Source organism: Salmo salar, unplaced genomic scaffold, assembly GCF_905237065.1.
Source record: "Salmo salar unplaced genomic scaffold, Ssal_v3.1, whole genome shotgun sequence".
Lineage (NCBI taxonomy): Eukaryota > Metazoa > Chordata > Actinopteri > Salmoniformes > Salmonidae > Salmo > Salmo salar.
Genome location: NW_025547253.1, coordinates 176,980 through 194,287, shown reverse-complemented (window position 1 = coordinate 194,287; position 17,308 = coordinate 176,980). Strand labels below are relative to the sequence as shown.

The 17,308-nt window shown below is 45.3% G+C and overlaps 1 protein-coding gene across 1 annotated transcript; it reads right to left on the bottom strand.

The window, feature by feature from the left end:
- Nucleotides 1-4,068: 4,068 nt before the first annotated feature.
- On the bottom strand, nucleotides 4,069-16,958 carry LOC106590963 (E3 ubiquitin-protein ligase TRIM47). The gene is made up of 5 exons (XM_045711158.1): nucleotides 16,347-16,958; nucleotides 14,572-14,667; nucleotides 11,362-11,595; nucleotides 6,024-6,094; nucleotides 4,069-4,439 (listed from the first exon to the last, which is right to left on the bottom strand). Exons 1-5 carry the CDS (start codon nucleotides 16,941-16,943, stop codon nucleotides 4,136-4,138), a joined length of 1,302 nt encoding a protein of 433 aa, XP_045567114.1. The 5' UTR covers nucleotides 16,944-16,958; the 3' UTR covers nucleotides 4,069-4,135.
- Between the last annotated feature and the right edge of the window lie 350 nt (nucleotides 16,959-17,308).

The following is a 17,308-nucleotide window of genomic DNA, read 5'->3' as shown; positions in this document are numbered from 1 at the left end:
TAACGACAAGCGTGAGGTTACAAATATAGGGGGGGAGCAATGATGTCAGCAGCTAGGTGTAGGAAGCAGGGGTCTAGTTCATCAGGGCCAGGGGATTTTTTTCTATCAATTTCTTTCAGGGCTTTACTCACTTCTGAAACAGAGAAGGATGAGAAGGAGAACCTGGTGAAGAGGTGCACAGGGGTGTCAGGGATGAGAAGGAGAACCTGGTGAAGGAGTGCACAGGGGTGTCAGGGATGAGAAGGAGAACCTGGTGAAGGAGTACACAGGGGTGTCAGGGATGAGAAGGAGAACCTGGTGAAGGAGTGCACAGGGGTGTCAGGTAAATTCATAGGGGGATAATTTAGACCTTTTGACCTTTTCACATAAACTGCCTGCGTCTAAAATTCTGATTCAAGGCTTTCAGAATGGAGGTTCTCTCAATTACTACCTGTGTGTCGAAAAACAATAGTTTGGGAAGCTGTGATTCTTCTTTTCACTCCAAACCTTTCACTACTTGTCAAAATGTGGAGGAATTATTTAAAAGATCTGAAGTAGATTTCAGGTAGTGGTCTGCTTTCACTTTTCGGATCATAGCCACACCCATATTTCGAAGACGTTTAAAAGCCATCCAATCATCCGCCGAACCAGAACCCTCTTGCTTTAGCCCACATAGCATTTAGTTCCCTTATGATTTTAGTACGTTCCTCAGTAAACCAAGGGTTCTCTCTGCCCTTAATCCTGAATTTATTTAAAGGGGCCTATTGCATACATCCTGGAATGCACTGTGGAAGTAAGAAAAGGCTAATTCAACATCAGTAATTCATTCCATTCTATTCCATTCAATGCTAGATACATCATGTAAAAAACCTGGAATATCAAACAGCTTCTGGTTTCGTTTCGTAATGACACGTGGAGAATGCTAAGGAATTTGACCATCTCTCACACAGGCAATAGTACAGTGACCACTTATGTCATTTGCAAAAACACCAGAAGCATTAAAACGATGAGGAGTATTGGTTAAGATCAAATCAATCAAAGAGGATTTCAGAGGATCCTTTATATTCAACCCCGTTACACTGTTGACAATCTGAGTGAGATTATAGTTATTGCATAGAATTTAGAGTTGATCAGAGTTAGATGTTAACCAATCCTGATTCAGATCACCCATCAGGACAAACTCAGAGGTGACATGCTGTAATAACAATCTGAAAATACAAGCCAGAGAGCCAACAGTAGCAGATGGTCTATAACAACAAGATACAACAATATTTAAACAGGAGCCAAGGTTTAGGTTCAAACACAGATATTCAAATTGCTGAGGTTTAGTAGAAGTCAGAATGACCGCTGAGAATTTGTGTTTTACGTATACAGCAACACCACCACCCTTGGATTTACCATCTGCAATAAAAACATTCTAACCATTTATGACAATATTTTTGTCTGTAATAGATTTTTTGAGCCAGGTTTCAGAAAACATAAATACATCAGGGTCTGCAGTTTTTATCCATATATCCACAAAATCAAGCTTCGGCAGAAGACTTCTTACATCCATATGCAGAAACTTCAGGCCACTTTGCCTACTTAATTGGGCAGGGGGAAGAATGTCAGGACCTGGGTCAGATTGCAGACAGTAGAAGCAGCAAGATAATGCCCAGTCTAAATCGGGGGTTACAACATGTGGATTTGCAGACAGCACTTGAAGGACAATCCATAGTCACCAGAGTCTTTAACACTACATATTACAGGAGATGTGTAAAGTCCAGAGACATGGATATGTACCAAGAAAACAGTCCTGACATGTAAGAGCAAGAGTGCCATTTCTCTCAAATTGTTTGAGAGAAATGTGCATAGATCTCACGTGCATTTACGGAGCAAGCGTGTGGTTTCTCCCAAAACTCGATGGAGAAATAGTAATATATTTCCTCATTCACAGAGCAAGCGTGTGGTTTCTCCGAAAACACCTACTCATTCAAAGGTTTTCCAAACTTTTGACTAGTACTTTATGTTAAAGATTGTCCACCCCAATAGCAAAGGTTCATACCTCTAAATACCATCTTATTAGATGGAGCCACTTCCCCCATTAGTTTGGGATTCAGACCTGCAGTCATCTTGATTTCAGACCACTTTGGAGATATTAACAAACTTAGCAAGTGACCTGTGATGAAATCTATTGTAGAATAAATGGAACCTGGATCCATTTCATTCTATTAACATGGTTGATGTGTGTTATAGCAGTAATGGGGTTAAACTGATATTAAAATGACAACTCCATAGGTGGTACCAGGTCAGGGGAGTTCATCTCTGCTCCCAGCATCCCTGGGACAGTACTGATCAACATAGCTGACCTGATGCAGAGGTGGACCAGTGATGTTTTCCTCTCAGTGGTGAGACTTGCCCTTCCATTTGAAACACCTTTACCTGAGATGGTACAAGACGTTACAGGCTTATTGCATGTGGAAACAGACCTGCGTTCAATTACTATTTAAAATAATGTTGAATACTTAATAAGCAGTGGTTGATTGAGTTGGTTGGAATGGAACCAATAGAAACATCTTAAAAGTACAAACAAACCCCTCCCACCTGGAGGACTAAAGGATTCGTTAGAGAAAAATATTTAGCAACAGAAAACGAAAACATTTATTTTCTTAAGTTCAGTTAGTCCCTCCCTGTTTGAGTTCAGTTTGGTGCCTAGTGAATATGACTCAGGTCTCTGTGGAAACATCAATGTAAATTCACCTTTGATTTTTACTCCTCACTTTCTCTTTCAGGTCCATAGGGTTTTACTGCCCCCCTGCTGGAGACTGGAGCACACTGCAGTCCCTGGCTTTCTTTGTGCAGCTGAAGGATGAGGTCCTCATCACCTGTTGTGATGGGTCCAACAAATATCCCCAGGTGAAGGCAGGGTCCTATCTCATCCATCATTCCTTGAATGTAATTAGTTTGTGTATTGTAATTATGTTATTGAAACAGAATAAGTCATTAATGAGAGAATAAATAAGTCCAGTCCAACCATTACCTCTCTCCTCTTTCACATCCCTCTATCATCTCTCCATGGGGGAGTACAACCATTACCTCTCTCCTCTTTCACATCCCTCTATCATCTCTCCATGGGGAGTACAACCATTACCTCTCCTCTTTCACATCCCTCTATCATCTCTCCATGGGGAGTACAACCATTACCTCTCTCCTCTTTCACATCCCTCTATCATCTCTCCATGCGGGAGTACAACCATTACCTCTCTCCTCTTTCACATCCCTCTATCATCTCTCCATGCGGGAGTACAACCATTACCTCTCTCCTCTTTCACATCCCTCTATCATCTCTCCATGGGGGCGTCCCAATAATCTCTCCTTCCTCCTGAAGTGTAGCTTTCCTTCACTACTCCTCACAAATGTAAAAGCATTGGATTGGTGTTGACATGGAGTTTACATATACCAGTCATTTCCTTTAAATCCATGAAGGGAAGTGGACAAGTTCACACTTAGAAAGGAGATAATTGGGACACAGCCCATGTGTGCTGATAACTACAGGAATGAAACCATATTGAGTTTGTCTGCTTTCTACACACACACACACACACACACACACACACCACACACACACACACACACACACACACACACACACACACACACACACACACACACACACACACACACACACACACGAGAGAGAACATCAGGTAAAGTTGTGGAGATGAGGGAATATTTGATCAGAACCCCTCCAGTCTGGTTAACCACAGTTAGGTCCAGTATGGACTATCAATACAAGTCACCATTTAGAATGTGACCCAGTTCAATGGGTCTGAACAGAACTGGGGGATGTCAGACATGAAGATGCCTAAACACAACTGGAATATTCACCCACACCACTAGCTCACCTCCACACAATCCATTTACAAGTTAAAGACACACCTTGAATAAATAACAAAGGAAAACTATTACTAGATGAAGTTTAGTGTTGTATTTTTTATTTCCCATCACCATAAATCATATTTAATCACTGAACAGTAGCAGACCTAACTTCATCTGTTCCTGACTCTGGATAGTGGATTAAAAAGACCATCAATCTCCAATGATATTAAAGTACTATTCTGAACATTACTGATATACTGAGTGGCAAGTCAAGATATCTGCTGGTTTTATTGTTTGGTCAATAGCACCACCTGCTGGACAGGTTTAATGTTGCTGGACTGAGCAGTATGGGAGGATGAAAGATGACACATTTAGGGCCGCTTTCCTGGACATCTACATTGAACATGCTTTTTAGTCCAGGACTAGGATTCATCTGTGTCTGGGAAACCAGACCATATACTTTAGTAGAAAGTAAGTGATTCCAGCTTGTAGTGGGCTGACTAGTCCTGAATTGTCCTTTTGTTCCTGGACCATTTTCCATGCAGCTCCAGGTGACAGAGAACACATCAATTAGGGCCGAGCCTACAAGCTGATCAATGATACTGAGGAGAATTACATAGAGACAGAGAACCAACTGAGAAAACATATCAATGGTTCTGAATGACAACCAATACACATCAACACCATACATCATGATACATGGAAATGTACAAGATTAAAACATTGCACTTAAATAAGTATTAATACATTGAATGTTTATTTTAATTCAGAACATCTGAAGATCGAATCAGTTAAATCATTGTATATAAAACAGAGAAGAATGAATCATCACATCTGGGGACCATCACCACCAGCATGACTAGTATCTATGTGGACCCTACTACAGTTTAACCAGCTCAGCTATAGTCTACACCAGCATGACTAGTATCTATGTGGACCCTACTACAGTTTAACCAGCTCAGCTATAGACTACACCAGCATGACTAGTATCTATGTGGACCCTACTACAGTTTAACCAGCTCAGCTATAGACTACACCAGCATGACTAGTATCTATGTGGACCCTACTACAGTTTAACCAGCTCAGCTATAGACTACACCAGCATGACTAGTATTTATGTGGACCCTACTACAGTTTAACCAGCTCAGCTATAGACTACACCAGCATGACTAGTATCTATGTGGACCCTACTACAGTTTAACCAGCTCAGCTATAGACTACACCAGCATGACTAGTATCTATGTGTACCCTACTACAGTTTAACCAGCTCAGCTATAGACTACACCAGCATGACTAGTATCTATGTGGACCCTACTACAGTTTAACCAGCTCAGCTATAGACTACACCAGCATGACTAGTATCTATGTGGACCCAACTACAGTTTAACCAGCTCAGCTATACACTTCACCAGCATGACTAGTATCTATGTGGACCCTACTACAGTTTAACCAGCTCAGCTATAGACTACACCAGCATGACTAGTATCTATGTGGACCCTACTACAGTTTAACCAGCTCAGCTATACACTTCACCAGCATGACTAGTATCTATGTGGACCCTACTACAGTTTAACCAGCTCAGCTATAGACTACACCAGCATGACTAGTATCTATGTGGACACTACTACAGTTTAACCAGCTCAGCTATAGACTACACCAGCATGACTAGTGTCTATGTGGACCCTACTACAGTTTAACCAGCTCAGCTATAGACTACACCAGCATGACTAGTGTCTATGTGGACCCTACTACAGTTTAACCAGCTTAGCAGTACCAGTAAGACTAAACCCAGGATAGAGGGGCTGAGTGAATGTGGTCTGGACTCTGTGGAGGAGGGTCATTGTGTCAGAGACACTGTAGAAGGACAGAGTACCTGCCTTGTGATCCAGGTACACTCCTACTCTGGAGGACTGAGGGCCTGATACTTTAGTCTCAACATTATTGTGTCTGAACCAATAACCACCACTACAGCATAGTAAACTCCAGGACTTGTTATTGTGTCCAAATCCACCATCTGACCCTGTTCTGCTGATGTCTTTATATGAGACTGCTGTATCAACATCACCTCTCAACTCCACCTCCCAGTAACAGCATCCAGACAGACCCTCTCTACACAGAACCTGACAGTAGTTGGTAAATCTGTCTGGATGGTCAGGATATGGTTGGGCTTTGCGTGTACAGGTCACCTTTCTGTTCCTTTTAGACAGAGAGAGGCGTGTGTGTGCTGTGTTTGGGTCCAGTGTGAGCTGACAGGAATCTGGGAGAAGAGAAGAGCAGAGACCAATGAGGGGAGTCAGAACAATAAGTTAAGTCAGATACTGTATCTACCCTGTCTTTGATTAGAGCACAGCAGAGATCAAATCAGAGAAATATGAGGAGTCAGAGAGATACCCGGTCTTTGATTAGATCTACTATTGCTATATATTTCTAGAGGGATTGTTAGGAGTGTCAGTAAAAATAGACTGTTAGTTACTTCACAATAAAGAGACTCACATTGTAAAAACTGTTCTCTGGTCTTGGGCTCTGGAGGCAGTACGACATCCACTATATTCACTACAGACACACAAACACATTGACAGAGAGTGGGAATGTTATCATCATACCATATTCCACATGTATATGACTAGTAGGGAACTTTCAATGGTCTAAAGTTGATGTTCTTATTGTTTTCAACACACCTGTACTGGAGATCTTGGTCCATTCTCCTTTAAGGAAGTCTTCTAGTTTCTCTTTCAGTTCAGACACAGTCTTACTCACATCTCCAAAGTACTGAAGAGGACGGACAACGATGCTGGGTAAGTCTGAAGATACACTGATACTGGAGAGTGACTGATAACTCTGGAGAGAGAGAGAGAGAGAGAGAGAGGAGGGACAGAGATACAGAGAGAGGGACAAATAGAGAGAGGGACAAATAGAGAGAGGGACAAAGAGAGAAAGGCACAAAGAGGGACAAATAGAGAGAGGGACAAAGAGAGACAAAGAGGGACACAGAGAGCGAGGGACAGAGAACGAGGGACAGAGAACAAGGGACAGAGAGTGAGGGACAGAGAGCGAGGGACAGAGAGCGAGAGGTACAGAGAGAGAGAGTGAGGGATAGAGCGAGCGAGAGCGAGGCAGTGACAGAAAGAGAGAGAGGGGGACAGAGAGAGAGGGGAGAGAGGGACAGAGATAAAAACAGACAGAGAGAGAGAGAGAGTGAGGGACGGACATAGAGAGAGAAGGACGGACAGAGAGAGAGAGAGAGAGAGAGATAGAGAGAGAGAGAGAGAGAGGGACGGACAGAGAGAGAGAGAGAGAGAGAGAGAGAGAGAGAGAGAGAGAGAGAGAGAGAGAGAGAGAGAGAGAGAGAGAGAGAGAGAGAGAGAGAGAGAGAGAGAGAGGGACGGACAGAGAGAGAGAGAAGGACGGACAGAGAGAGAGGGGGACGGACAGAGAGAGAGAGGGACGGACAGAGAGAGAGAGAGAGAGAGAGAGAGAGAGAGAGAGAGAGAGAGAGAGGGCGGACAGAGAGAAAGGGACGGACAGAGAGAGAGTTGGACGGATAGAGAGAGAGAGGGACGGACAGAGAGAGAGCGGGACGGACAGAGAGAGAGAGAAGAGAGAAGGACGGACAGAGAGAGGGAGAGAGACGGACTTAGAGAGGAGAGGGACGGACAGAGAGAGGGAGATGGACGGACAGAGAGAGGGAGAGGGACGGACAGAGAGAGGGAGAGGGACGGACAGAGAGAGGGAGAGGGACGGACAGAGAGAGGGAGAGGGACGGACAGAGAGAGAGAGAGAGGGACGGACAGAGAGACAGAGAGAGAGAGAGGGATGGACAGAGAGAGAGAGAGAGAGAGAGAGAGAGAGACGGACAGAGAGAGAGAGGGTCGGACAGAGAGAGAGCGAGAGAGAGGGACGGACAGAGAGAGAGGGACGGACAGAGAGAGACAGGGATGGACAGAGAGAGACAGGGACGGACAGAGAGAGACAGGGACAGACAGAGAGAGAGAGGGACGGACAGAGAGAGAGAGGGACGGACAGAGAGAGGGATGAACAGAGAGAGAGACGGACAGAGAGAGAGATGGACAGAGAGAGAGATGGACAGAGAGAGAGACGGACGGACAGAGAGAGAGAGAGGGACGGACAGAGAGAGAGAGAGGGACGGACAGAGAGAGGGAGAGGGACGGACAGAGAGAGGGAGAGGGACGGACAGAGAGAGGGAGAGGGACGGACAGAGAGAGAGGGAGGGACGGACAGAGAGAGAGGGAGGGACGGACGGACAGAGAGGAGAGAGGGACGGACAGAGAGAGAGAGAGGGACGGACAAAGAGAGAGAGAGGGACGGACAGAGAGAGAGCGAGAGAGAGGGACGGACAGAGAGAGAGGGACGGACAGAAAGAGACAGGGACGGACAGAGAGAGACAGGGACAGACAGAGAGAGACAGGGACAGACAGAAGAGAGAGGGACGGACAGAGAGAGAGAGGGACGGACAGAGAGAGAGAGGGACGGACAGAGAGAGAGAGGGACGGACAGGGAGAGAGACAGACAGAGAGAGAGACGGACAGAGAGAGAGAGAGAGAAGGACGGACAGAGAGAGGGAGAGGGACGGACAGAGAGAGGGAGAGGGACGGACAGAGAGAGGGAGAGGGACGGACAGAGAGAGAGGGAGAGAGAGAGGGACGGACAGAGAGAGAGAGAAGGACGGACAGAGAGAGAGGGGGACGGACAGAGAGAGAGAGGGACGGACAGAGAGAGAGAGAGAGAGAGAGAGAGAGAGAGAGAGAGAGAGAGAGAGAGAGAGGCGGACAGAGAGAAAGGGACGGACAGAGAGAGAGTTGGACGGATAGAGAGAGAGAGGGACGGACAGAGAGAGAGCGGGACGGACAGAGAGAGAGAGAGAGAAAGGACGGACAGAGAGAGGGAGAGGGACGGACTTAGAGAGGGAGAGGGACGGACAGAGAGAGGGAGAGGGACGGACAGAGAGAGGGAGAGGGACGGACAGAGAGAGGGAGAGGGACGGACAGAGAGAGGGAGAGGGACGGACAGAGAGAGGGAGAGGGACGGACAGAGAGAGAGAGAGGAACGGACAGAGAGACAGAGAGAGAGAGAGGGATGGACAGAGAGAGAGAGAGAGAGAGAGAGAGAGACGGACAGAGAGAGAGAGGGTCGGACAGAGAGAGAGCGAGAGAGAGGGACGGACAGAGAGAGAGGGACGGACAGAGAGAGACAGGGATGGACAGAGAGAGACAGGGACGGACAGAGAGAGACAGGGACAGACAGAGAGAGAGAGGGACGGACAGAGAGAGAGAGGGACGGACAGAGAGAGGGATGAACAGAGAGAGAGACGGACAGAGAGAGAGATGGACAGAGAGAGAGATGGACAGAGAGAGAGAGGGACGGACAGAGAGAGGGAGAGGGACGGACAGAGAGAGGGAGAGGGACGGACAGAGAGAGGGAGAGGGACGGACAGAGAGAGGAGAGGGACGGACAGAGAGAGGGAGAGGGACGGACAGAGAGAGAGGGAGGGACGGACAGAGAGAGAGGGAGGGACGGACGGACAGAGAGAGAGAGAGGGACGGACAGAGAGAGAGAGAGGGACGGACAAAGAGAGAGAGAGGGACGGACAGAGAGAGAGCGAGAGAGAGGGACGGACAGAGAGAGAGGGACGGACAGAAAGAGACAGGGACGGACAGAGAGAGACAGGGACAGACAGAGAGAGACAGGGACAGACAGAGAGAGAGAGGGACGGACAGAGAGAGAGAGGGACGGACAGAGAGAGAGAGGGACGGACAGGGAGAGAGACAGACAGAGAGAGAGACGGACAGAGAGAGAGAGAGAGAAGGACAGACAGAGAGAGGGAGAGGGACGGACAGAGAGAGGGAGAGGGACGGACAGAGAGAGGGGAGAGGGACGGACAGAGAGAGAGGGAGGGTCGGACGGACAGAGAGAGAGAGAGAGAGGGACGGACAGAGAGAGAGAGAGGGACGGACAAAGAGAGAGAGAGGATGGACAGAGAGAGAGAGAAGGACGGACAGAGAGAGAGAGGGACGGACGACAGAAAGAGAGAGAGAGAGAGAGAGAGAGAGAGAGAGACGGACAGACAGATAGAGAGAGAGAGAGATGGACGGACAGGGAGAGGGAGAGGGACGGACAGAGAGAGGGAGAGGGATGGACAGAGACGTAGAGAGGGACGGACAGAGAGACAGACAGGACAACTTTATGATTGAGATGAATAGTTTCACATTAACCTGTCTGGGCTAGTCGGACGTCATCGTCGAACTCTATTCAACAGCCAGTCGTAGCGTGTGTCACGAAATACAAATACCTCAAAAAATCAATAATTTCAATTTCTCAAACATATGACTATTTTACACCATTTGAAAGACAAGACACTCGTTAATCTAACCACATTGTCCGATTTCAAAAAGGCTTTACAGCGAAAGCAAAACATTAGATTATGTCAGGAGAGTACGCAGCCAGAAATAATCACACAGCCATTTTCAAAGCAACCATATATGTCACAAAAAAAAAAACACAGCTAAATGCAGCACCTACCTTTGCAGCACCAACCATAATGAACCCTAGGACATTATGTTATACCATACATGTATGTTTTGTTCAATCAAGTTCATATTTTTATCAAAAACAAGCTTTTTACATTGGCAGTAGTAGTCTCGTGAACGCGCATCTCCAGTCTCACTGTCCCCAGGCTGACCACTCACAAACTCTGCTGCTGTTCTTTGCCCAGAGACAGCAGACACCCCATTCCACTTTCTGGCGGCTTTAGAGAGCCAATGGAAGCCTTAGAAAATGTCACGTTACAGCACAGATGCTGTATTTTCGATAGAGATGCAACAGAACGACAACAAATTGTCAGACAGGGCACTTCCTGTATGGAATCTTCTCAGGTTTTGGCCTGCCATATGAGTTCTGTTTTACTCACAGACACCATTCAAACAGTTTTAGAAACTTTAGAGTGTTTTCTGTCCAAATCTACTAATTATATGCATATTCTAGTTTCTGGGCAGGAGTAGTAACCAGATTATATCGGGTACGTTTTTTATCCGGCCGTGAAAATACTGCCCCCCTATCCCAGACAGGATAATTCTTAGTTTATCAGACAGTCACCAACACCTTGTTCTGGTCTTACCTGTTTCTCATTCCTCTCTGCTGCAGCTGACACTGTATCATGGCCTTTATGTTCATCCATTGTACACAGCATACAGATACACTGCTGATCGGTGCGACAGTAAACCTCCAGCAGTTTGTTATGATGAGAGCAGATCTTCTCCTGTAGTTGTGCGGTGGCTTTGACCAGCTTGTGCTTCTTCAAAGCAAGAGATTCATAGTGAGATGGTAGGTGAGTCTCACAGTAAGAGGCCAGACATGCCAGACAGGACATGAGGGCTTTCTGCTTTTCTGGGCAGGAGCAGTAACCATATTAAATCGGGTACGTTTTTTATCCGGCCGTGAAAATACTGCCCCCTAGCCCAGACAGGTTAAGTTAATTTCATAACACATGTAACAAGGCAGTGTAGTTACCTGGAGGAAATGGATGTGATCCTCTGTGTGTGAGAGCTGCTCCAGCTCAGTGCTTCTCTTCCTCAGCTCAGCTATCTCCTGCTTCAGTTGCTCCAGGAGTCCTTCAGCTTGACTCACTTGAGCCTTCTCTTGGGCTAAAATCAGCTCCTTCACCTCAGAGCGCCTTCTCTCAATGGAGCGGATCAGCTCAGTAAAGATCTTATCACTGTCCTTCACTGCTGCCAGTGCAGAGCGCTGTTAAGAGAGAGAGAGAGAGAGAGAGAGAGAGAGAGACAAAGAGAGAGACAGAGAGACAGAGAGAGAGACAGAGAGAGAGACAGAGAGAGAGACAGAGAGAGAAACAGAGACAGAGACAGAGAGAGACAGAGAGACAGAGAGAGAGACAGAGAGACAGAGAGAGAGACAGAGAGAGAGACAGAGAGAGAGACAGAGAGAGACAGAGAGACAGAGAGACAGAGAGAGAGACAGAGACAGAGACAGAGAGAGACAGAGAGACAGAGAGAGAGACAGAGAGACAGAGAGAGAGACAGAGAGAGAGACAGAGAGAGAGACAGAGAGAGACAGAGAGACAGAGAGACAGAGAGAGAGACAGAGAGAGAGACAGAGAGAGACAGAGAGACAGTAGGTAGTGACCATTTTAGAAAATCATGGGACATATAGTCTTTGGTTGCATGCTATTTTATGTTAATCATATTGCTGCTTGTAGCCTATAACTGATGCTTCGTGGTCTTATGCTGCCATCTATTGGAAATATTTACCAATTAAAAGTTATTAATTCACTTAAAGACATTGGTGAGGCAGCTGAGAAATAAAGTGTATTTAATTAGAGAGATCAGTCTCAAACCTGCCCCACCTATCCCACGCCAATTGCTGGACTTTCACATGGAGGTTACTATGTCACCCAGTTCAAACCACATTTAACATATAAAACAAATGAGTCTTGTTTATCAAGTGTTCTGCCTTGCAATAATAAATATAATAAAATAACTAATAAAAAGCAAATGCTTACATAGGTTTTATTTAAAAAATAACAAATGTTATTTAGTAGTAAAATGGTATTTACTAACATAATATTATTACTAAAATAGTTGTAGGCTACCCTACCCTAGAATTAGGGTTCAGGCTAAAATAGGTTATACGTAGGGTTAGAGTTTCTGTACAGCACTTTGTGACATCTGCTGATGTAAAAGGGCTTCATAAATACATTTGATTGATTGTTAGGTTCAGGGTATTTAAAGAGAAAAACTGTATGGGTTTATATCTCTCTTGCTCCTCCCTGTGGTCTTCTGTGGGTACTACATACCTCATTCACCACACTTGATAGGCTCATAATCTGAGGTAGCAACTGCATTAGAGCTACAAATCAATGAGCTCCACCTATCCATTTGGTTTACAACTCAGTGAAACATGACCTAAAATAAGACCTGTTTTTTCAATGCAACTAATAGGAGTTGGCAGGGTGAAACATGACCTAAAATAAGACCTGTTTTTTCAATACAACTAATAGGAGCTGGCAGGGTGAAACATGACCTATAATAAGACCTGTTTTTACAATACAACTAATAGGAGCTGGCAGGGTGAAACATGACCTAAAATACGCCCCACTTTTTCACGTTTACTTCAAAACTACGGCAAACAGCTGGGACATATGGTAATATTATATAACTGGGCTCCTTGGCGGATGCAATGAACTAGTTTTATCAGTAAATGTGATTAAAAATGTAGTGTCCAGCCTAGTCCTAGCACCCGCTGCTGGCTGGTCGCGCTTATCTGCCTTAAACAAACCCTGTGTACCACCCCTCCCTGTTTAATTTAGTTAAGAAACAAACACTACGAAAAGAGACACCCAGCCGAGAGCCACAACCCCCCCAACCCTGTCCAACCTCAATGACCCTACACTTCAATCTTTCCCTCTCTTCAACATCCTTACAACAATATAACAACACATGTTCCACCGTTTCATTGACAAAACCCTCCAGACACAAACCATTCACTTCCTGCCAACCAGATGTAAGGACCAGTTCAATGTACAATGTCCTAAACACAATCAAGTAAACACCACCTGTTCCTTCCTAATTTGACCTTTGAACCTTGGTCCACCGACCTTTAGAGGACATATAAATGCCGCCCCTTGTGCTCAGAGTCCCATCTCTTCTGCCACACATCTATCAAAATGTCTCTGATCTTACATTTGTCCTCACCTCTACCCAGTGGAACATTAAAACCTGTTGGGGCTAGGGGGCAGTATTTTCACGTCCGGATAAAAAAAGTATGTGATTTAAACTGGTTACTACTCTTACCCAGAAACGAGAATATGCATATAATTAGTAGATTTGGATAGAAAACACTCTAAAGTTTCTAAAACTGTTTGAATGGTGTCTGTGAGTATAACAGAACTTATATGGCAGGCCAAAACCCTGTCTGACAATTTGTTGTCGTTCTAGGGCATCTCTATCAAAAATACAGCATCTCTGCTCTAACGTGATATTTTCTAAGGCTTCCAATGGCTCTCAGAAGGCGCCAGAAAGTGGAATGAGAGCTCTGCAGTCTCTGGGCGAATAAACAGCAGGAGTTTTTGTGAGCGGTCAGGCAGGGAACAATGACACTGGAGCGCACGTGCACGAGAGGACTCCATGTTTTTCTTTCTCTCTTTGAACGAATACAACGTCGCCCGGTTGGAATATTATCTATAATTCTAAGTATATGTATATTCTAGTTACTGGGCAGGAGTAGTAACCAGATTAAATCGGGTAAGTTTTTCATCCGGCCGTGCAAATACTGCCCCCTATCCCCAACAGGTTATTATCTACTTCACTTGCTTTGGCATAGTAAAGATATGTTTCCCATGCCAATAAAGATCTTTGAATTGAATTTAGAGAGAGAGAGCTCCATGTTAATGTATAGGGGACATGAGTCAGTCATGGTTACTCATGGTTATGTGATGAGGTAGCCCAGCCTGCGACTTCTAAATCAGTGTCGGCCCAATAAGGAATGTTCTCTTGGTGTAATGGTCAAGATGTTGGTTTATCCCATGGTAGACCTGGGTTCATATCCCGTTGGTTACATTAAGCAGTCAATTCTCTGAAAGGAGTCCAGACAGCCTGTTCCCAACAGTGAGGTCAGTGGGATTGGATAGGGGCCCCTCTCTCCCTCTCTCTGAATGGAGGAGAGAAGTGAAATGGTGTGTCTCCTCTGGTCAACAATACTCACCTTGAGAGACTTCACAGCCTGTTGGAGCTCCTTCAGCTCCTTCTCTCTCTCCTGGAATCTCTGCTGGACCTTCTGCTGACTCATCTCCAGCTGCCTCTGTGGAGAATCACTCTTCAATGAGATATCAAGCTTTATTAGTCCAGTAGATCAATAGTATAGTAATGTGACATAGGGCCCATAGAAGATAGGGATCAAAATATTGAGGAAGTGTCTGTCTGAAATTATATCATTATGTTGTCATGTGAATGATTATAGTTTTAGCAGAACACAAATCAGGGAGTTGATTTGGTGTTTGATAACGAATGATAATGATGTTTGATAACTAACGATAATGGTGTTTGACTTGATTGAATTCTAGCTAGAAATATACTTATTCATGTTACCAAACTATAACGTATTGATGACTTTACATGTTGTAACGCCCTGGCCATAGAGAGGGTTTTTGTTCTTTATTTTGGTTAGGCCAGGGCGTTACATTGGGTGGGCGTTCTATGTTCCTTTTTCTATGTTTTTGTATTTCTTTGTTTTGGGCCATGTGTGGCTCCCAATCAGGCACAGCTGAAGCTCGTTGTTGCTGATTGGGAGTCACACATAAGGAGCATGTTTTTCCTTTGGGTTTTGGTGGGTAATTGTTTCTGTTAGTGTTTGCACCTGACAGGACTGTTTTGGCTGTCATTTTTCTTGTTTTTTGTATAGTGTTCACGTTGTTCTATTAAAATTCTAATGATGAACACATCCTCTGCTGCACCTTGGTCTTCTTCCGACGACAGCCCTTACACATGTATAAGGAATGTATATGTTGGGGTCAATGAAGGGTGGATAGGAACTTGGTGTATGGAAAGTTACTGAGAGAGACAAGGGGAAGTGCTGAAATATTCTGTTCAAACATGTTATTGTTGAATATCAATGTTCCTAAAGAGGGAGACAAAGGGCAACTAGTCTCTGATAAGGTAGGCCAGCTGCAGAACTAGGGAGGAGCCAGGAATTCAACAGTCTAGTTAGACTCTGATAAGGCAGGCCAGCTGCAAAACTAGAGAGGAGCTAGGAATTCAACAGTCTAGTTAGTCTCTGATAAGGCAGGACAGCTGCAGAACTAGAGAGGAGCCAGGAATTCAACAGTCTAGTTAGTCTCTGATAAGGCAGGCCAGCTGCAGAACTAGAGAGGAGCTAGGAATTCCACAGTCTAGTTAGTCTCTGATAAGGCAGGCCAGCTGCAGAACTAGGGAGGAGCCAGGAATTCGGCTCGAGTTCAAGTCAACAGATGAAGTGAGAAGAAATCTCTGGGAGGGGGGCCAGAGAGGCCCACCCCAACGACCCTCCTACTACAGTCCTATCTCACACACATACAATTCCACACCCACCAAGGTTCTAGCATCAGGCAGGGCCATGACTACACCAGTGAAAGGAACCAATTCAGTTCCTGCCTAGCAACAGAGATGTATTGGCTGTCTAGATGTGTAACAGTTGACACCGCCTAGTATGAGGTTATAAATATATGTTCTTGTGTAATCATACATTGTCTTTGAGCTGTATGACCCAGTGGGTGAATAAACTTGGTTTGAGTTTTAACTCTGTCTGTTCAGAACCTAACAGAATTTTGAAAATGGTGATACATTTGGAGAATCTGGGTTAACATATCTATATACTCAAGGTTTGTGTTCATATTTGTGGATCCATTTCATTTGAATGGTCTCATATTCAAACAGCCTCAGTTGATACTGTATCTTTAACTCTTTGTTTATCAGACAGTCACCAACAAGTTGTTCTGGTCTTACCTGTTTCTCAGTCCTCTCTGCTGCAGCTGACACTGTATCATGGCCTTTATGTTCATCCATCACACACTGATAACAGATACACTGCTGATCGGTACGACAGTAAACCTCCAGCAGTTTGTCATGATGAGAGCAGATCTTCTCTTGTAGTTGTGCGGTGGCTTTGACCAGCTTGTGCTTCTTCAAAGCAGGAGATTCATAGTGAGATAGGAGGTGAGTCTCACAGTAAGAGGCCAGACATGGCAGACAGGACATGAGGGCTTTCCGCTTTCTGGTCCCAGTGCAGACATCACACGCCACATCTCCAGGTCCAGCACAGCACAGAGCAGGAGGGGGAGCAGCCTGGAGTCCTGTCTTCCTCAGTTTCTCCACCATCTCAGCCAACATGTTATTTTTCCTCAGATTAGGCCTTGGAGTGAAGGTCTCTCTGCACTGAGGACAGCTATAGACCCCTTTCAGAACATCCTTATCCCAGCAGTCCTCAATACAGCTCCTACAGTAACTGTGTCCACAGGGGATGGTGACCGGTTCCTTCAGTAGATCCAGACAGACAGAACAACAGAACTGGTCCTGGTCCAGCAGAACTCCCTGCTGAGCCATTTGGATGGTTGTTCACTCTCACACAGACAGACGACACAGAGACTCAGATCAGTTTAGTTTCCACAGAAGAGAGTCTGTGGGAGGGGAGGGATTTCCTTGTTCTGCCAGATGGCTGGGGTTAGAGGGAGGGAGGGGTTAGAGGGAAGGAGGGGTTAGAGGGAGGGAACAAGGGAAGGAGGGGTGCAGGGAGGGAGAGAGAGAGTCTGCATACAACGTCTAGAGGGAGACAAATATTTTAGTTCCTAGTTTAGGACCCTTAATATGGAATACATCTAACAAAATGTGAGTTGTTAGCATATATAAAGGTTAACAGTTTCTATGAAGTACATATTATAAATATTTTAATGACCTTTATAATGCCTTAT